The sequence below is a fragment of the Suncus etruscus genome, chromosome 15 (assembly GCF_024139225.1).
Source record: "Suncus etruscus isolate mSunEtr1 chromosome 15, mSunEtr1.pri.cur, whole genome shotgun sequence".
NCBI classification, from domain to species: domain Eukaryota; kingdom Metazoa; phylum Chordata; class Mammalia; order Eulipotyphla; family Soricidae; genus Suncus; species Suncus etruscus.
The window spans coordinates 55,929,852-55,951,753 of NC_064862.1; the positions used below are offsets into that span (position 1 = coordinate 55,929,852).

General features: G+C 42.0%; 1 protein-coding gene across 1 annotated transcript in view; it reads right to left on the reverse strand.

The window, feature by feature from the left end:
• SMG1 (SMG1 nonsense mediated mRNA decay associated PI3K related kinase) overlaps positions 1–21,902 on the reverse strand; it is a 120,940-nt gene that overhangs the window by 33,462 nt on the left and 65,576 nt on the right. The window contains exons 18-36 of the mRNA XM_049789256.1: positions 21,790–21,891; positions 21,353–21,493; positions 19,163–19,362; positions 17,826–18,022; positions 17,513–17,674; positions 17,083–17,237; positions 16,669–16,811; positions 16,322–16,523; positions 14,999–15,108; positions 13,500–13,647; positions 12,829–12,988; positions 10,993–11,113; positions 8,046–8,294; positions 5,758–6,042; positions 5,257–5,401; positions 4,980–5,118; positions 2,403–2,633; positions 2,131–2,308; positions 1,066–1,227 (exon numbers count right to left, since the gene is read on the reverse strand). Coding sequence (XP_049645213.1) covers positions 1,066–1,227; positions 2,131–2,308; positions 2,403–2,633; positions 4,980–5,118; positions 5,257–5,401; positions 5,758–6,042; positions 8,046–8,294; positions 10,993–11,113; positions 12,829–12,988; positions 13,500–13,647; positions 14,999–15,108; positions 16,322–16,523; positions 16,669–16,811; positions 17,083–17,237; positions 17,513–17,674; positions 17,826–18,022; positions 19,163–19,362; positions 21,353–21,493; positions 21,790–21,891 — 3,230 coding nt within the window. The remainder of the gene's footprint in view (positions 1–1,065; positions 1,228–2,130; positions 2,309–2,402; positions 2,634–4,979; positions 5,119–5,256; positions 5,402–5,757; positions 6,043–8,045; positions 8,295–10,992; positions 11,114–12,828; positions 12,989–13,499; positions 13,648–14,998; positions 15,109–16,321; positions 16,524–16,668; positions 16,812–17,082; positions 17,238–17,512; positions 17,675–17,825; positions 18,023–19,162; positions 19,363–21,352; positions 21,494–21,789; positions 21,892–21,902) is intronic.

Consider the following 21,902-nt stretch of genomic DNA (forward strand, 5'->3'; position numbering starts at 1 on the left):
TTTAATGGTGCAGTCTAACTTTTTCTTCCAAGAAACATCTGCTAGAAGGCTTGCATAGAGGTCTATTATGGATGGATCCTTTGCGTGGATGGCTAGTGATATTTCTCTCATACCCACCATGTGACTGACCCTGCTCTCTATAACCAGGCCTCAGTGTTTCTCCTAAACAAAGAATATACAGTACAGAAAAAAACGCCAAGTCTCCTGCTGAGCTCTTTTGTGATCTCTCTCTCCCCCCATTTCCTTAAAGGTATCTGGTTTCTCTTTACCTGTCTCTTCATATGCTAATTCTAGCTCTGATCTCATTGGTTCATCCCCTTTTCTTTTCTCCCTGGCTACGCCCAAAAAATCCTTCTATATAAGGCCCGATTCAAGAAATAAACTCTCTCTGGCCTCTCTCTCACCGCTTGTTTTCACCATGTAATTCTGTGTGGTTTCATTTATTTCATATTTCATAATTCATATTTCATATTCGTCTGCTCGTGCATCTGCTTGATTCCCAGTGGAAAAATAAAGCCACTAAGGTTTGCTTCAGGGACTTTTATCTAATTATGATAAAAGTCCGCAGCAGAAAATGATAAACAATTCTAAACACATAAAATATTTACGCAGATTTCAAAATTTGTTTTCAGTCTTCACATGCCCATGTCTGACTGGGCCCAGGAAATCTAAGAGCTGCCCACTTCTGCAAGTGTGGGTGGGACACATGAAAACTGGAATGAATTTCACCCTCAAAAAAGGAAGATTTAGGGGCCGGAGAGATAGCATGGAGGTAAGGCGTTTGCCTCTCATGCAGGAGGTCATCGGTTCGAATCCCGGCGTCCCATATATGGTCCTCCCGTGCCTGCCAGGAGCAATTTCTGAGCCTGGAGCCAGGAATAACCCCTGAGCACTGCCGGGTGTGACCCAAAAACCACAAAAAAAAAAAAAAAAAAAAAAAAGGAAGATTTTACAACTAAAAAAAATTACAACCTATCAGCTATGAAACAGATCTGAAAAGGAATTCATCTTACAAACACTATCATTGATACTCAGAGTAGCAGTACTTTGTTGAACATTACATACCTGAAGCCTGAGATTCAGTGCTAAGTGAGATGGTCCCCACAATTGCGGGATACAGTATGAGATGAGGGGAATCCTGAGCCACACGGCAGAGGAGGTTACAAATACTTTGGCGCACATACACTTCTGGGTGGTTTAGGCGTGAAAAAAGTTGTGGAATAATTCCTTTAGGACAAGAAAGATACTTCAAGTTAATAAAACTGTTGAGCAAAGAATAATTATGTGCAGTGCATATAGAGCACCATTTCTATATGTAATGGATCTATAAGGTTTCCCTGTGATAAAAAATAAAGCTTCAAGAATTTCAAGATATAAATCTGGTCAGAGTACAGAGAGCTGTTTCCAATAAGCAGGGCAACTCAAAAGATGCCCTAGGAGAATACATTTACTCAGAACAATTATCAAGGAAGGTGAGCAAAATTTCTGTACGTGGAGAAACCTTCTAAACTTATTTTTACCACTCTTGGGGACCAGAACAATAATACAGTAGGTAAGGCACTTGCCTTGCACACGGTCAACCCAGGTTCAATCCTCGGCATCCCATATGGTCCTCCAAGCCCTGCCAGGAGTAATCCCTGAGTGCAGAACCAGAAGTAACTCCTGAGCACCATTGGGTATAGACCAAAAATAGAAACAAAAACAAACAACAACAACAACAAAAAAAAAACCCACCTAAACTTAACTCTTTCAAAAATTTATTTTCTAAAAGGGGGGAAAAAAGGAGGGGTGGGAATGTCTGCCATAGAGCTGAGGCCTGGGAGGATGGATAGGAGGGAAATTTGGGGTGCTAGTGGCAGAAAAGAGCACTGATAAAGGGAGGGATGTTGGAATATTCTATGAAACACCATCAACAACTTTTTAACTCTATTTCATGTAATTCAATTTAAACAAATATTTTATTTCCTTTTCAAACTGAAAAGTTCCACCTGTTAGCTTTCCTTTTGTGACCAAAAAATGGAAGGAAGTACTGCAATGGCAAGTAGGACCAGACACTCCCACTCTTAACATAAAGGTAGTTTAGTACTACGGTTTTGCAGCCAGTGCTCCCAATTCAGGGCAGTGCTTCACCTCTCCAGGGCGCAGTTGGTGTTGTCTCCAAGCCATGCTCCAGGTACTGCCTCAGCTCTCCAGCATGTTTCACCAACAGTCTCAGTAACCGCAGTGTGGCCATCACGATCACATCATCAGTGCTCTGCTCTGCTCGATGGCTCAAATGGAGTCGAGGGTCATCCTCATCTAAGGGGACCTGAGGTGAAAGGCAAAAGGAGGAAATGGAACCCAATCATGAAACTTTCCTCACTGTGGGGAGAGAAATGTTCGGTGGCCACTCTGCCACATACCTGCCCAGCATTGAGTTTAAGGAATGTGAAATAGGCACTGCATGACAATTTATACAGGCTAAAGATGCGATCCACCACTTTCCTCCAGACTTTAATAACCCCCTCAGTTGCAGTTTCATCAAGTTCTGAAAGCCAGGGGCAGCTTGATATTAGCTGACGCCAGATAACATCAACCATGTCATCTTCTTCATTATCTTCACCCTCTGTGATCTGCAGCGTCATATCTTCATCCTGAAGAAAAATTGGGCATAAAATGTGATTTTTTAAAAGATAAATTGGAGGGACTAGAGCGATAACACAGTGGTAGAGCATCTGCCGGGCATGCGGATGACCCAAAACTGATCCAGGTTTGATCCTCTGCTTCCCATATGGTTCCCAGAGACTGCCGGGAGTAATTTCTGAGTGCAGAGCCAGGAGTAACCCCTGAGCACTGCTGGATGTGCTCCCCCCCCCCAAAAAAAAAGGGGAAAAAAAAAGAAAAATTTGAAAAAGTAATGTGATAGCTTCATTTTTAAGAAAACCTTTTCTGGGGCCAAAGAGAGAGCACAGTGGTGTTTGCCTTGCAAGCAGCCGACCTAAGGTGGTTGGTTCAAATCCCAGTATCCCGGTGTCCCATATGGTCCCCCCCTGCCTGCCAGGAGCTGTTTCTGAGCAGATAGCCAGGAGTAGCCCCTGAGCGCCGCCGGGTGTGGCCCAAAAACAAAAGCAAGCAAACAAACAAATAAACAAAACCTTTTCTTCACTTGTTAACAAAATTATTTCATTTAGTGTTCTACATGCTAAACCAATGTCATTGTTTCTATAACAAATTAATGTCCCAAATAAAAAAAAAACAGAATATGGACTATGTTTCTTAAATGTTTCTGAGTAACAATAAACAACAATCTGCTTACACACAGATCTTCTGAAAGTTTAAGTCTGAATGTACAAGAAAACAATTTCAAGAAACTCTCAGCTTCCTCACTAACATCAGTTCTGACAGAACATGATGAATGAACAATTTAGCCTGTTAAAGAACAGTCAAGCTTTTTAAGATTATAAGTAAATACTCAGCAGATAGAAGTGACACTCGCGGACTGAAAGAACACTGAGAAGGGAAGGAGTAAAGCCCCTAATCCACTGGTTTGTTTTAACTGTGACAATTATAATTACCTAATAAATTTAAATTCTCCATCTTCCCTTCCCCTCCTTTCTATACCACCTCCCCTCACCTTAATCACTCTCTCACACATTTCATCCATAATATCTAAGGTATTTTATATTTCTTGGGATGGACTTATGTGGTATTGGGGATTCTTTTTTTTTTTTTTTTTTTTTTGGTTTTTGGGCCACACCCAGTAACGCTCAGGGGTTACTCCTGGCTATGTGCTCAGAAGTTGCTCCTGGCTTGGGGGACCATATGGGACACCGGGGGATCGAACCGCGGTCCGTCCAAGGCTAGCGCAGGCAAGGCAGGCAGGCACCTTACCTTTAGCGCCACCGCCCGGCCCAAGTATTGGGGATTCTTATACTTATACTTATGTGGTATTGGGGGTCTCTTGCATAAAAAGCACACTCTTAAGGTCAGAACAATAGTATAGCATATAGGGTGTGTGCCTTACATGTAGCAGACCCCCTGGTTCAATGGCTGGTATTCCATATGGTGCCCTAGAGAACGCCAGGAGTAACCCTTGAGCTTCTCAAGGTGTAGACCCAAAAAAAGGAGGGGCAATCAGTCTATCAACTGCCAAGCCCATCCTAAATTTTTTTAAAAATCTCCAAGATTAGGTATAAGGAACCTAATTTCTGATCAGAAAAGCAATTAAGAAGCCGGAGAGATGGCATGGAGGTAAGGCATTTGCCTTTCATGCAGAAGGTCATTGGTTCAAATCCCAGCGTCCCATATGGTCCCCCGTGCCTGCCAGGAGCAATTTCTGAGCATGGAGCCAGGAGTAACCCCTGAGCACTGCCAGGTGTGACCCAAAACCCACAAAAAAAAAAAAAAAAAAAGAACAGAAAAGCAATTAAAAGAGCTTAATTTACATCAAATTACATTCATTTTGTTTTTATTTTTTGAGCTGTACCCAGGGCTTATTCCTGCTCTGTGTTCAGGGATCAGTCCTGATGGACTTCGGGACACCAGAAGTTGAAACCAAGATTAACAAAATGCAAGGCAAGTGTCGTACCAGGCTAGAATATCTCTCTGGCCCTAAATTCATCTTTTTTAAAATAGAGCAGAAGGAAATGAATTGATTGCCCAAGAAAATTTTTTTTTCTCCTTTCGGCTTTGGCGTCACAATTAAGTGTGCTCAAAGATCACTGCAGGCAGGCTTGAAAGACCATATTATGGCGCCAGGGATATAATCCAGATCCAGACCAATTTTGAGCAATGCAAGCACTCTACTTTATTCTAAACAAGAAATTACAGTGTTTTCTAAATAATTAATATAACGCACTTTTATCTTAACACTAAAACAAAGACTGCCTAAATCCTATTTAACATTTAATTATGTAAATGTGATTAAACTCAATATCAATGAAATGAAAAAACAATTTTGACCCCATTTCCCCCCAAAGACCTTCTTAAGTTCTACTTGCCTGAATCCCCGCGGGCCGACACACTGCCTGTCCAAGGATGCCATAAACTCTCTCTCTTTCTTCTTCAGATATGGTGTCTGGGAGCAGACTTTGAACTTCAGATTTTTCTCTAGGCAGCAGACGAACACCTTCTCCCTGGCTATAAAAGTAAACCAGCCATCAGAAGCTCCATTACCTAAACTTTAGATGCTTTATTTCATTTTTATCATATTCTCTCTCTCCCATCTTCCCTCTGTCCCATAATGCATTATGAATTAAATGACTCATTTCAGCATACCTCGCATTATCAACCACCTTTCTGCCCCACCTATATGCCCAACTGGCCAGCGCTGCCCAAGATTTGGCTACTTCGGGTGCCTGCACTGAAGACAGGTGGTACAGCTGGCCCAAAATGAAGTCAGGTTCTCCAACTCCGATATGTACTGCCATGATGGAAAAAAAAAAAAAAGAAGTCAACAATGTTTCATTCACAAAATTTTACAGCACATCCATTAGCATTCTCAAATACAGTAAGGTCAGTAAGTTCTACAATACCATAGTATATGCTTTTATAAAATCACATATTATGTTGCTTTTCCAAAAAGCTAGTGTTAGAGGTTGGAGAGATAGCATGGAGGTAGGATGTTTGCCCTGCATGCAAAAGGACTGTGGCTCACCTCCAAGAAATACAATTGATGTCCACAAGAAACATTTTGTATAAAACTGTGTGTGCACAAAATTATAAACTTTTCAACAGGGCAAATGATTTCTAGAACATTTTAAAGCAAACAAATCCTACCTGTAGACTCACTCTCAATCCTAGGGTACTCCTCTTCCATCGTATTCACAGTCGGTAGTTCTATTAGAGTGAGTATATTTTTAGACAAAGTCGAAAGCCCTGAAAAATTCTGCTGTTGCTGAGCTCTGTAAACTTGCTTCAACTGTCCTGAAATTTCTTTCCACTCTGCCTGGATCCACTTAGCCAGTGTCAGAATTGACTTGGCAACTGCATACTCAGCTTTGGCAGACTTACAAAAAGATATGGCACAAGAACTCAGCATTTCCATTGCGTGTGTTGACTGGCCTACAGAAAACCAAAAAAATAAATAAATAAAATAATATAAACAGTTCAAAAGCCTTGATCAACAATATTTCAGAGTAAAATAAGGAACAACATGGGACCAGAGAGATAGCACAGCAGTAGGGAGTTTGCCTTGCACACAGCCACCCCAGGATATGATGGTTTGTATCCAGATACCCCAGATGGTCCCCCAAGCGTACGAGGAGCTATTTCTTTTCTTTTCTCTTTTTTTTAATTTTTTAAATTTATTTAAAGAAAATATATCACATAGTTGACATAACTGATAATTATATATTGGTTTCAGGATGACAGAAAGCAAAGTTATTAAGAAATAGAGAATAGGGGCCGGGAAGGTGGCGCTAGAGGTAAGATGTCTGCCTTGCAAGCGCTAGCATAGGACGGACCGCGGTTCAATCCCCTGGCGTCCCATATTGTCCCCCCAAGTCAGGGGCGATTTCTGAGTGCATAGCCAGGAGTAACCCCTGAGCGTCAAACGGGTGTGGCCCAAAAACCAAAAAAAGAAAAAAAAAAAAAAAAAAAAAGAAAAGAAAAAAAAGAAAAAAGAAATAGAGAATAGAGAATTAAAATAATGGAAAGAGAAGGGACAAAAGTTCATTAGCAGTTATATTTGTGAAAATTGTTGTATCACCAATAAAATCCTAGACTGATTTCTGAAAACAGAGTCAGGAGTAACCCTGGAGTGCTGCAGGGTGTGGACGGGTGTGTCCCAAAATCCAAAAAAAAAAAAAAAAGAAAAAAAGAAAAAGAACACAAAATATGCAATGACTTCGAAAAATTTTCCTAATTATAATACACAGTACAAATTTACTTTAAAAAAAAAAAGAAACTTTAAAGAGGGGCTGGTGAGATAGCATGGAGGTAAGGTATATGCCTTGCATGCAGAACGACGGTGGTTCGAATCCTGGCATCCCATATGGTCTCCCGACCCTGCCAGGATCGATTTCTGAGCATAGAGCCAGGAGAAGACCCTGAGCACTGGCGAGTGTGACCCAAAAAAAAAAAAAAAACAAAACAAAAAGCAACAACAACAAAAACATGGGGCCAGCATGGTGGCGCTAGAGGTAAGGTGCCTGCCTTGCCTGCGCTAGCCTTGGACGGACTGAAGTTCAATTCCCCCGGCGTCCCATATGGGCCCCCAAGCCAAGTGTGATTTCTGAACTCATAGCCAGGAGTAATCCCTGAGCGTCACTGGGTGTGGCCCAAAAACCAAAAATCAAAAAAAAAAAAAAAAAAAAAAAAGACCTTTAAGAGACTTAAGTGAGGGGGATCGGAGAGATAGCATGGAGGTAAGGCGTTTGCCTTTCATGCAGGAGGTCATCGGTTCGAATCCCGGCGTCCCATATGGTCCCCCGTGCCTGCCAGGAGCAATTTCTGAGCCTGGAGCCAGAAATAACCCCTGAGCACTGCCGGGTGTGACTCAAAAACCACAAAAAAAAAAAAAAAGAGAGAGAGAGAGACAAGTGATAGCACAGTGTGTAGGACACTTGCCTTGCACTAGCCAATCCAGGTTCAATCCCACGCACCTCAGATGGTCCCCCCATATGTCAGGGGTGATTCCTGAGTGCAGAGCCAGAAGTAACCCCTGAGCACTGCCACATGTGATCAAAGAAATGTAAAGTTAAAAAAGAAAAAGGCGACATTAAGTGTGTGGGGTTGTGGGAATAGAACATCAGATACGGTACTGCCTTATAGGTAGTTGACCTGGATCCAAATCCTAAAACTCATCAAGAGTGATCTCTAAATGCAGAGCTAGGAGTAAGCACCACAAATGTGGCCCAAAAATCAAAAAAAAAGGAGAAAAAGAAAGTAAACTGGATTAGAAAGTTCAAGCTATGAAGGCATATGCTTGTATTAAAGTATTAAAATAGAGATGTCAATCATACATATTCAGAATTCATGATGGAAAATGTCAACTTTCTATTACACTAGGGCATTCAGATAAATGAAAAACATAGTATATAATACCCAGAATTCATTTTACTAACCTGCTGTATATAGTAATTTGGTTTTTTCTATATCAAGTTCAGGCCCCCATTTTTCATCCATTTGACCTTGAGTGGACAGTTTCTTAAAATGCTGGACTAACTCCTGGGCCGTGGTGGTCTTCCCCAGCTGGACCTCACTGCATTGTGCCAGAAGTCTGGTTGCTAGGGACACGTTTCCCCGTTTTCTAGCAAATTTTGCTGCTGTTAAACCTAATTCCATGAGATGACTTCTAACTGGAACTGTTTGTTCTGGAGAGAGAAAAACAAAACAAAACATTTTGTTAGGCACCAGTTCATCTCTGTGCAGTTTGCACAGAAACATGCCCAGAAAATTCTTCCCCATTTATTCCCTTCCCACCAACCCACTCAGTCAAGATAATTAATTCGGCCTTCTGAAATTCCTAGCAAAGCACCTGGCATAAAACAAATATATTGGTTAAAATCAATGCATACAACGAAGTAAAAATCATTCACTCTTAAAAATTAATTCTCTGAATCTTTTTGATAAAGCACCTTGATCATAGGGTGGGAAATGAGACTAGGACAAGACCATACCCCTTGGTTCACCCCATGCCCTCCATAATGCCAGTCTCTCCTAGTTTATCTTTCAGCCTCCTTCCTGACTACAACCCAGCCAATAAAACAGGCTTTCCTGGGGCTGGAGCAATGGATGGTATAGTGGGTAGGGTTTTTGCTTAGCATGAAACCAACCCGGGTCCAATCCCCAGGACTTCACAAGTTCTCTAAGGCTATCACGAGTGATTCCTGAAAGCCAGGATTAAACCCTGAGCAATGATGGGTGTTAATCAGGACCACACAAGGCTCTCAGCTATTATCACCACACATTCCTCCTGGAGAACCTACCTGGCTCTATCACCACACTCATGCATATAGCTCTAGAACCTTCTTCATCCCTAGCACAGATCTGAATCTGAGTCCCTTTTTCCTAGCCCGTCACCTCCGCCCAGACATGTCAAGGGCACATTCACCTATGAAATTTATTTCTTACCACCCAGTAAACATCTTAAACATCCTTCTCCTGTCTTCCTTTTCTCAATCAAAAGCCTAAAATCACCCTAGTGATATAAGCAAACCTCTGACAGTCATCTTAGGCTAAACTGTAGCCCTCGAATCACAGCTGCATTTTCTGTTCCAACTGTTACTACACCTTAGTTCCAATGGCATACACTACCATCCTAGTCTTTAGCTCCTCGAATTCATTCTCTAGACTTCTACCAAAGCATGTATTTAAAAAGATGTATGTGAACAGAGTTCTCTGGATGGCTTCCCTAGTGCTTCTGACAGAGCTCCAGCTTCTGGATTAAGGCACTGATGATCTTGCTTTCCACAATAATCTGTTTCACCCAGCTTCATCTCTTGGCCCTGCTCTGTAGGTGAACTGACTCATTCAAAAAGCTTTCCACTGACACCCACACCTTTACTTTGTTGTCATCTACTACCCTTGGATCTTGGCTATACATCATGCTTCCTACCCAAGTCCTTTCCTGCACCATGGCATTACCCTGGGCTCCTGCTTAAGCTCTGGCACTGCCACATATGTATGTCCTGAATTCAGCTCTTATCTGAGGGCAGATTTTCCTGATAGATTCTAGCATCAGGGCACAGGTCTGTCCAGAGACTCCACTGTTCCCTGTCATTGCAGGATCCAAGCATCACTGGATTCCTGCGTCCTGGCATTGGACCACCAGGTCCTGAAGTTCAACAACTCATAAACATCGGATTTATGGCACCACAAGGTCTGCTCTAACTAGGCACCCAGGTGTGTCCTTTTCCTCTCTCCACTGTGCAAGGCAAATCCTTACCTCATTATCAGCTTACATGAATTTAATAGTCAAACTTTCAATAACTGTTACTATGTTTCTGACTAAAATTCAACAGAATTCTGGAAACCCTTCTATTTTAGAACATTAAATTACTAAAATCACTTTAATAGACTGTTTCCTTTAAGACATATCTCTATAAATATGAATTCTCTGTCCGTTAACCTATTTAAAATTTAGCACTGAGAGTCTATCAGATTTGAAAAGGATACAGAACACACAATGTAGCCCTGGAACCTCATTGCCTTCGCACAGGCCAACCTTAATCTGATCCCTGACACCCCAAATGTTGCTTCCCAGCCTAGCCAGGAGTGAGCACTCAGTGCAGAGCCAGGAATAAGCCTTGAGAACAGCCAGAGGTACCCCCCCAAATAAACAGAAAACAAAACAAAGACAACTACACACTCGTTTCATAAATAAAATGACCCAATAAGGGTATAGGCCAAAAGAAATATAAAATGTATGGTCACTTTATTAAAACTTGCCAAACTGGGGCTAAAGAGATAGTACAGCAGGTAGGGCGCTTGGCTTGCACACATCAATTCCTGGCATCTCATAACACCAATAGAAGTGATTCTTGAGCACAGAGCCAGGAGCAACCCCTGAGCGTGACCAGGTATGTCCCCAAATACAAAACAAAAACTTGCTGAACTCCTTAAAAACTTAAATCATGATGGAAGAAACCCATTCAAGAGATTTTTCTACCCAAAGATTTGCTGTTAATTTTCACAGCAGCTTTACAGATAAAAGTCAATATTTGAAAGGCTAATAAACAAATTACACTATTAATATAATGGCTACCATTCAACAGTTAACAGCTGGAACTTTGTCAACTCACACAACAAAAATTAATTTTGAAAATTAAAAGCTGACCAGACTAATCTGAGACTTTCTCTAGATTAAGGCTCTAAAGGTCTCTGCACAAGTCTAGTAAAGATAAGTCTACCCTCCAGTGTAGAAAGACCATCAACAGGCCCACAGATACCTTTCACGGAGTGATACTTGTGGTACTTGTTCAAACACATGGATCTATGTAGTAGATCCACATGTAGTAGAAGCAGATCCAGTGTACATCAATGGAGCTACTAAAAAGACAAACTGGTTACCTTTAATCTTCTCCAACAGCTGGCTCTGATACATGGTATATCTCAGGGCTTGCATCCATGGCCTCACATCATGCTGTTTACATGAACGCAGAGCTTCACTGAAGAGTGGGATCAGGCAATCCTACAAGGGCGAACAAAGGTGAGCAGAGTAAACAGGCTCCTTCTCCAGGAAAAGTCTTGAGTTTGGTGAAATCCCCACAGATGGAATATTTAACCTATTCCTAATCAAACTTTACCATCTTCAGTCTACCATCTCAAGAGGACACTAAACTACTAAACTCCACATAAACCTCGGATTATTAAATCCAATTAATAAGTTTATTTAAAAAAAAAAAGGCATGGGAGGGGCACTGCAAAGAGTAGGGTTAGAGCCACACCTAAGGTGCTCAAGACTTGCTCCCAGTACTGTGCTTAGGGTACTACATAAAGTAGCTGAGCATTGAAATGAGTTCAATCACATACAAAGCCACCCCAATTATTCTGAGAGCTTACTGTTAACTCTGTTCAGAAGTAAGAGTGGAATGAAGATTTATTTAATCTCAAGAATAACTAGGGCCCGAAGATATAGCACAGCAGCGTTTGCCTTGCAAGCAGCTGATCCAGGACCAAAGGTGGTTGGTTCGAATCCCGGTGTCCCATATGGTCCCCTGTGCCTGCCAGGAGCTATTTCTGAGCAGACAGCCAGGAGTAACTCCTGAGCACCGCCAGGTGTGACCCAAAAACCAAAAACCAAAAAAAAAAAAAAAAAAAGAGTAACTAGAAATTATACATCTTGGTTCTTCAACTTGTGTCACTTATTTGTCAAATGTAAGTTGCATGAAACTGGTATTTTAGATTTCTGGTCTTACCAGTTAGTCCAATATATGTTACAAATGTTATTTTTAAATTGAAAAAATAGAAGCCATAGAGAGAGACAGTACAGTGGTTAAGGCACTTGCTCTGCATTCAACCTACCGTATTTTCTGGCGTATGAGACGACTTTTGAAACGAAAAAACTCAGCCGAAAATCTGGGTCGTCTTATACACCGAGTATATCCCGAAAAACATTTCGATATGCCACTAAGCAAAAATCGTCTGGATATTGCCATCAAACGAATTTCCAACTCGATCTTGCGCCAATCACTGCAAGGCTGCTCGGACCGCCTGTCTAGCTCAGCCAATCCAAGCAAGCTTTTGATGCATGCAAATTAGACAATGTTCTGTACGGAATCTATACTGTCAAAAGCCTGCTCAGATCAGCCAGAGTCAGAGAGAAAGTCTATGACAATATAACCTTTAGACCTTTGCTTGTTGTGATTGGCTCACTGTGGTACATACAGTTGCAGCACAGGAACGTTCTGTCTTATACAGTGAATATAGGCCTAACCCTATGTTTTAACTGTAAAATTAGGGGGTCGTCTCATACGCAGGAAAATACGGTAACTCAGTACAAATTCCCACAACCATAGCATATCAGGTTAAAAACACAAAGTGTGCTTGTTCCCTGAGCACAAAGCCAGAAATAAGCCCTAAACACCAATGAGTGTGTAAAAGGAAAAGCATTTTAAAACTAAGGCTTGGTTTGTTTGGTTTTTTTTTTTTTTTTTTTGGGGGGGGGGTTATGGGGAGGCGGCATATTTGGGCCATAGCTGGCAGCACTCAAGTTACTCCTGGCTCTGCACTCAGAAATCACTCCTGGCAGGCTTTAGGAACCACATGAGATGACAGGGTAGCCCTGTACAAGGCAAATGCACTACCTGCTGTGCTATCATGCCTAACCAAAACTAAGATTTTGTTCTACGTTGATGCCCATTCATGTTCAAAACCACATGCTGGGGAAGATACACATGTACATACCTCTGTAGAAAGCCTGTTAGAAATTGTGTTCTCCAAAGCAGATGAGCAATACAGCTGCAGAGTGCTGAGAACTGGCAAACTCTGTGAAACTGTTAAAGTGGAGAGTCTCAGTGGTCCAATAGCTATGCGAGAGGTTTGCTTCAAGTACTTTACCACATTTCTGAAACACAATATTTACTGTTAATTAATAAGAGCTAGCCACTTAGAACCACTTAAAAGATAAAGCATTTGATGCCACTACCCTACTGGCAACCTAAGTAAAGGATGCATCTGGCACAATCTAGTCAAAAGTACAGGCTTCTGGGGCCGGAGAGATAGCATGGAGGTAAAGCGTTTGCCTTTCATGCAGGAGGTCATCGGTTCGTATCCCGGCGTCCCATATGGTCCCCCGTGCCTGCCAGGAGCAATTTCTGAGCCTGGAGCCAGGAATAACACCTGAGCACTGCCTGGTGTGACCCAAAAAACAAAAAAAAAAAAAAAAAAAAGTACAGGCTTCTGGGCCTTCCGAAAATTAATTTATTATTAACTGCAATTCTATGCCAGCTAATGCCACACAGCACACACCTAAAATAGAATACCTGACTAACAGTGCACAGATCTGGCGATTACTAATTAGACCCTCATTTATGAGGATATGGAACACATGCTTATCTCCCCAAGATTAAACTTACTCAGTTATAGACTGCCACTTCTGATCTTGATCAATATGGTTTAAAGCAGTTGCCAAACAAACAGAACTTCTCAGCAACTGAACTTCAATGAATTTCTGAAGTTCCCTGGGATCTGGACTTAACATATTAGGAAGCAGTTTTTTCATATCTATAGAAGTTAAAATATATGTCATTACTTTGCTTTTAATGTACAAGAAAGACAGCATTCAAAAAGAATCACCGTTGAACACCTCCCTCCCACACTTATAACCAATATATTTAATCACTTGATAGATATGTAATTTTTTTTCATATAAAAAAGTAACAGCCTAGGACAAACTGCAATTCGATCCTCATATATTCCCCTGGAGCCTGCCAAAAGTGAGCTGTGAGCACAGAGCTAGGAGTACCCCTACCACCACTGATTGTGGCCCCAAAACAAATGTGATAAAATGAATGAATTAAAAAAAAAAAAAAAAAGGAATTGGGCCCAGAGAGATAGCACAGCGGTGTTTGCCTTGCAAACAGCCGATCCAGGACCAAAGGTGGTTGGTTCGAATCCCTGTTGTCCCATATGGTCCCCCGTGCCTGCCAGGAGCTATTTCTGAGCAGACAGCCAGGAGTAACCCCTGAGCAATGCCGGGTGTGGCCCAAAAACCAGAAAAAAAAAAAAAAAAAGAATCAAGGTACGAAACAGGAAAAACATTTTAAAATTGTACTGCTTCAAACAAAATGTCTACATAAATCTTATTATTGCCTTATTAACTTGGTCTTAGTATTATTGGACTTAATTTTTAAATTTTTCATTTACTGGGGCCAGCAAGGTGGCGCTAGAGGTAAGGTATCTGCCTAAGCGCTAGCCAAGGATCAGGACCGCGGTTCGATCCCCGGCATCCCATATGGTTCCCCCCAAGCCAAGGACAATTTCTGAGCACTTAGCCAGGAGTAATCCCTGAGCATCAAACGGATGTGGCCCGAAAAACAAAACAAAACAAAAAAATTTTCATTTACTAAATCAAATGTAAACAAATTAAGTCCAGAGCCGGAGAGATAGCATGGAGGTAAGGCATTTGCCTTTCATGCAAAAGGACAGTGGTTCAAATCCCGTCATCCCGTATGGTCCCCTGTGCCTGCCAGGGGCGATTTCTGAGCATAGAGCCAGGAGTAACTGCTGGGTGTGACCCAAAAACAAAACAAAACAAAACAAAACAAACAAACAAAAAAACCCATGCATACAAATTAAGTCCAAAATGTGTGGCTTCAATGTAGGAATCCTGCTCTAAGACCAATATTAATCCAGTAACTTCCAGACCTTCAGTAAAATACACTAAACCAACATTTTGAACAACTTGTTCACATTAATACTTGTTAAAATGAATTCAAATAAGTCAAGAGAGATAATACAGACACTCCTCAAGGTTACCTGAATACCTCCAGGAATAAGTCCTTAGCACTGTTAGATGTGAGTCCCCAAAACAAAATTTTACAAGTTGTAAAAGAAATGAAATTGTCTTAAATACCTATTTTTTCTTTTGATCCGCCAGCAAGTAGATTGATATTTTCTCCTGGTAACAATTCTAATTGCTCAGTACATTCCACAAATTCTCCAGACTCAAAACTGCTCAGTGACCTGAAAGGATTGGTTAGCTCATGTAATAATCTGTGCAGCGGCTGAAAGCATTGAGCAGTCATACAGCATTCTTGTAAAAATGAGACTTTGAAGTAGGTGAGCATTTTGCTTGCATTGTGAAAGACGGTGCCAAAGTGGTCACCCTCAGCACTACAACTCAAGTGGGAAACTAAAGTCTCGGCAGGAATCTTCCATTTTTCAACTCCTCGTAACCATCATTTCCTTCCACTTTCTGTTGTTATGGCTTGAGTTTGTTCAGCATCCCTCTTAGCCAACAAACTGAGCACATGCCCGTACATTTGCTGGCAAGGGAATCTCAAATCCACTTTTCAAACAGCCTACCACTAACTCCCTGAAGGTCTCCTTTCTGGTACCTCAATCTCACATCATACTCCTGCCTCCTTTTCTCTCTCCTTCTCTCTATTTTCCTATTTCACAGAAAAAAATTCTCTGAATCTAACCTCATTTGTAATAGGCGCCTTCTCCGAAATCCCTTCTCACAGTCCTAGAGCCTCAAACTAGGAACTTCTCCTTTCAGGCTTCTCCCTGTCTCTGGTTCTTTTATGCCTGCTTTTCCGATCAAAATACAACTGATCTCCTAGAGTCTCCCCACCTTCCCAAGAGCTAGGGTCCATTCTGTGCGTGTGGGAGGTCCAGTTTGATGCTCAGCACCACTTGTTACAGCAAGTACTATGAAACAGCCTCTGAGGAGTCATGTCTAGCAAAACACACCACCCACACACCCTCAACCCAAAACTCCATGTCTAAAGCTGAGGAGTAATGTCAAGCAAAACACATCAATACAAACAGAAACACACACACACACACACACACCACGCACGCACGCACACGCTCGCTCAAACAATGAACTGGGCCTAGAGCATAATTCAAAGAGTCAGAATCCATTCTGTGTATATGAAGGCCTAGTCCATGCCCAGCAATATAAAGTCCAGCAGATACCATGGAAACAGCCTCTGCACATCAGATCAAACCCTTGAACAATGCCAGAAACCCCTGAACACTGCCAGGTGTGGCAAAACAATAAACAAATAAAATACAACCTATAAGTATCATGCAATGGTATATAGGATCCATGTAGGTGTTTTTCTCTTTGGGTCTTTCCAAAGTATGAGATGTTGACTGGTTGTAAAGCCTGGAGAAGAGGGAAGGGGAGGGGAAGCAGGGGAGGGGAGGGGAAAACCCATGAACTCACTTAATGTAGTTGCAGTCAGCCTTCAGGCTGAGGGAAGTACTGCTGGTACTTTTTTTAAGGTCGTGGATGGCATTCTGCCACTCCTGGACTGCAGCCCAATCAGCAATTGAGATGTAGCACTCACAAGCTTTATTTCCTAAGTAATTTATAACCTCAGGAGAAGAATCAGTTGGTTTGGACAACACAGTTTTTCTGGACTCACCTGTTTAAATGAGAACAAAAGGAAGAAAATACCCAAAAGTATTATAAACATTTCAGTGACTATTATAAAAATAGAAAAATATACAGTAAGAACAACAGTAGGAATTACTAGGCCACAACCTTTTCTTTATATCTTGAATACGCACCATTCAGAGAATGCTTGGGGCTGGCACTGTTCCGCCCAGTGTTGGCCAAAGTGAGAACAGCCTTGTCAAAGCTGGCGATGCAGCAGTCAACACCAGTCATGGCATAGAGATGCTCCTGGTACTCCACAGAGGCCTTTTCAAACCTTAACGTGAAAGAAACAGTCCCCTAAGACCAACCAGAAAGTAAAAAATGGCAAAAAGAAAAAAGGCAGATCTATCAAACAAAGGGGGACATAAACCAGAGACAGTACAGCAGGAAGAGCATTTGCCTTCCACATGGCCAATCAAGTTCTTATCTCTGGCACCTTGATACCCTAAGCCCACCAGGAATAATCCAAGAGCAGAGCCAGGAATAAACACAGTTGAATGTGATGCAAAAATAAAACCCAAAGTAAACCATCCTTTGCAGCTTACCTTCCTTCAGCCTGCTGGGCCACGGAATTAATCCAAAGAAGGTTTTTCCCAACAGCAGAGGAGGACCAGATGGCAAGGCCCTGGATGGCTTCAGGGCAGTGTAGCTCACACAGCGCTTCTACCACCATCATAATGGTCACTTCCAACTCGTTCCCCTGGAAAGTGTCCCCCCAAAAAATCTTGTCACTATCATTAAAATTCACACCACTACTAAATGTACTGATCATAATCCATTTGTTTCAAATCTAACTAATCTATATTAGTAAAATATAAAATACAAAAGTAAAAAAATATAAGATCAAGGAAAACTTTTGTCTTTGATTACTGTCCATTATAATTTGTCTATTTTGAATATCATTTATTATATTAATCTGAACCAAAATTTTCCTAGGTAACGGATTTACAATTAACCTTGAGGCCCCCACTGTACCTGAGATAAATTTGTCTTCATCTCAGTAAGCAAGTCAAAACCGTGTCTCACTGTGACAGCAGGTTGGCCCGCCAACAGTCCAACCCTCATGATGGAGAGTCGGATCCGTGTCAGCCAGTCCTGACAAGTTTGGCGATTAGTGTAGAAAAAAGTCCTAATGACCTACAGAAGTACAAGCAAAAAGTTCAGAATTATGAAGAGTCCTCAAATACACATAAAGAAAATACAAAAAGATTACTGTCATTTCAGCTCTGCACACACTGCCCACACCATGAAACTGCAGTACTAGAGCACGTAACCCACAGAAACAGACCTTGGGAGGGGATGTTAGTGCATTCGCACATCCCTCATATGCATTATACATGAGCTTCTCCAAATTTTCCAGATACTGCAGAAGAAGAACAAGTCTCAGCTGGTTGCTACTGTGGCCTTCATCATTGTCTGCAGTTGTCCACTGACTGACATCCTGATCAGGATTTAATGTGTGAGCTGCCAGACTCCGAATTATACCTAAATGCAAAGACGATATTCAAAACTTAAAATAAAATTCTCAAGATTCAAGCAGGTTTTTTTATTTGGGGGGGGGGGGGTGTGCATGCCACACTTGGTGACACTCAGGGGTTACTCCTGGCTATGCGCTGAGAAAACGCTCCTGCTTGGGGGATCATATGGGACACCAGGGATTGAAGAAAAGTCTCGGGTCAGCTGCATGAAAGGCAAATAATACCCTAGTGCTGTGCTATAGCTCCAGTCCCAAGATTCAAAAAGTTCTTATAATTTCACAAATTCTCATTTATAAAATATCCTCTACATATTCATATCACTGGTCTCGGGAGAGTGTACAATGGGTAAGAGCTCCCTGGGACTACATATGATCCCCCTGAATACCACCAGGAAGAAATGATCACTCAACAGAGCCAGGAGCAAGTCCTGAGCATAGCCAGGTATGTCCCCACCCTATGACTCCCACCAAAATAAATGAAACTAAACAGATTAAAGCGCATGCAGCCAATGCTGTTCAATCCCCAGCACCACAAGTACCCCGACATCACAAAGTGTAGGCCCTGAGAACCTCCAGATTTTGCTCTAGAGGCCTTCAAAAAATACCAAAATGGCCTAAGTAAGTAATTGCTTGCATGCAAAGTACTAGTACTGGAATACTAATTCAGTTGGCCAAGAATTGCTAGAAGTGACCCTCCCTTCCCTCCTATCCCCCCTCCCCTTCCCTCCTACCCCCCAAAACTCCAACATTAAAGATCTTTAGTGTCATGAGAAAATTTTTTTCTCCATACAAATCCCATTAAGTTTGTGGAAAAAAAAAAGACAGACAACCTTCTTGTTGTCCACACGATTACTCAATAAAAACATATATATCTACAAGACTAGAGGAAGAACTCACATACTTTTAGGATACTTGTCTTAACCAAGAAATCTATTACTTACAGGGCTGGAACAGTAGTATAGCAAGTAAAGCACTTGCCCTGCATGCAGCCAACCAGAGTTGGACTCCAGTGTTTCATGTGGTCCCCTGAACCTGCCAGGAGTAATTCCTGAGTGCAAAACCAGGAATAAACCCCAAGTCTGCCAAATGTGACCCCAACCTCCCCTTCCCCCATTACTTGCTATGTTTAGAAAATGACAGAGGAATACCTTCAATGGTCTGAAAGGTGTCCTGAGCTCTGCCCAGTGGGGTTCTCAGCTTAGAGAGGACAGTGAACTGTGCTGCTTCCCAAATTGCCCACTGCCAAAGGACAGCATCTGTCTTGAGAAGATTGCGGGGAATTGTTGACTGGTCACGTTTATCCAATCTTTGGCAGCTGTAGAATAGTCTTTCTAACCAATTGTCCTTCCTGGGGAAAGTAATTTCATGTTACTGGGGAAAGTAACTTCACTTTGAAGAATGCAAAATAAATCACTAAGAGGACCCGAAATGGGAGATAACAAAAAGACAAATTCTGGGGCCAGAGAGATAGCATGGAGGTAAGGTGTTTGCCTTTCATGCAGAAGGTCATTGGTTCGAATCCCTGCATCCCATATGGTCCCCCGAACCTGCAAGGAGTGCTTTCTGAGCATGCAGCCACAAGTAAACCCTGAGTGCTGCCAGGTGTAACCCAAAAATAAAAAAATTAAAAAAATAAAATAAAATAAAATAAAATAAAATAAAATAAAATAAAATAAAGACAAATTCGGGCCCGGAGAGATAGCACAGCGGTGTTTGCCTTGCAAGCAGCCGATCCAGGACCAAAGGTGGTTGATTCGAATCCCGGTGTCCCATATGGTCCCCCGTGCCTGCCAGGAGCTATTTCTGAGCAGACAGCCAGGAGTAACCCCTGAACACCGACGGGTGTGACCCAAAAACAAAAAACAAAACAAAACCAAAAAAAAGACAAATTCTGGGGCTGGAGAGATAGCATGGAGGTAAGGCATTTGCCTTGTACGCAGAAGGTCGGTCGTTTGAATCCTGGCATACCATATGGTCCCCCGAGCCTGCAAGGAGTGATTTCTGGGCAGAGAGCCAGGAATAACCCCTGAGCACTGCCAGGTGTGACCCCCCCCCACCCCCCCAAAAAAAGACAAGATATATTGAACTGGCAAGAAGCAGTATACCTCTCTGTTAAGGCTCTAGCTCAAATATGAAGGGGTATGGTATGGATCAATTCTTGGAGTAAGTGATTCGAGACAGCGTGCCAGTAAGATAGAACATTCCCCGACAAGTTCTAAGAATGTCTATGCTCAAGGGGGCTGGAGAGAGAGCATGGAGGTAGTAGGCATAGAGGTGAGGTGACCCAAAAACAAACAAACAAAAAATAATAATCTGGCAAAAAATAAACTGTTCCTTGTATCCGAAGCAATAGCAATCAGGTTCAACAACTGGATTCCCTGCATAGCCTCTGTTGCCACGGCAGCTATTATACATTTAACAATCAACTTTTGTTTACAAGAACAAGAATACCTAACATTACTCATCCTCTGCTTATTTCTCATTCTGCTGCTCTGTCACTCGAAGGTCCATAAACTAACTTTAAAACATGCCGGAAGAGTCTTCTTTTCACACGGTTGATCTACCTTATGTCCTGTATAATTAAACTGATTCAATTGAAAGAAAATAAACTAAAATAAATGATTAGGGGCCGGAGAGATAGCATGGAGGTAAGGCATTTGCCTTTCATGCAGAAGGTCATCGGTTCAAATCCCGGTGTCCCATATGGTCTCCCGTCCCTGCCAGGAGCAATTTCTGAGCCTGGAGCCAGGAATAACCCCTGAGCACTGCCGGGTGTGACCCAAGAAACACACACACACACACACACACACACACACACACACAACCCCTGAGCACTGCCGGGTGTGACCCAAGAACCACACACACACACACACACACACACACACACACACACACACACACACACACACACACACACACACACACACACACACACACACACACACACACACACACACACACACGAGCCTGGAGCCAGGAATAACCCCTGAGCACTGCCGGGTGTGACCCAAGAACCACACACACACACACACACACACACACACACATGAGCCTGGAGCCAGGAATAACCCCTGAGCACTGCCGGGTGTGACCCAAGAACCACACACACACACACACACACACACACACACACACACACACACACACACACACAAAATAAATGATTAAACGAGCAAGTCAAAAAATGTCTTACCCTGTCCTGGAGCCAGGAATAACCCCTGAGCACTGCCGGGTGTGACCCAAAAACCACACCCACACACACACACACCCACACCCACACACACCCACACACACAAAATAAATAAATGATTAAACGAGCAAGTCAAAAAATGTCTTACCCTGTTCTATGGGAGTTTCCATATAAAATGAAACTAATTACATCTGAGAAATCTTGTGGGTGAAATGTATTACTTGGTGCTTTGCTCATATGACTTCTTAGTGCTAAAGAAATTTCTTGAATTTCTGTGTGATTGTTATTGCTGGAGAAAAGGAAGAAAAAATAACATTTTAACCAAACTGTTTTAAGTAATACATATAACAAATAATACATATAATATATTAATTTCCTCACTCAATTTGGAAATTAAAAATCTTAACTGAGACTTAAGTTTCCAAATTAACTTAGTAAAAACAATTAAAAATTAGTTTTTTAAGTAACTGACAACTCTAATCAATTGAAAGTGCCACACAAAACATCAATTCACTGATGGCTTTTGCCTTTTCCTAGATGAGGGAATACAAACTTAAAGAGTCTGAGTCAGCACAGCCATAATACCTGAGAACAACGTCCAGAGGAATGGACTTCAACAGCTTCCCGAACGCTTGCCGGATACGAGTTCCACTATGAACTAGTTGAACACGGCAAACATCAACACATCTAGGAAGAAA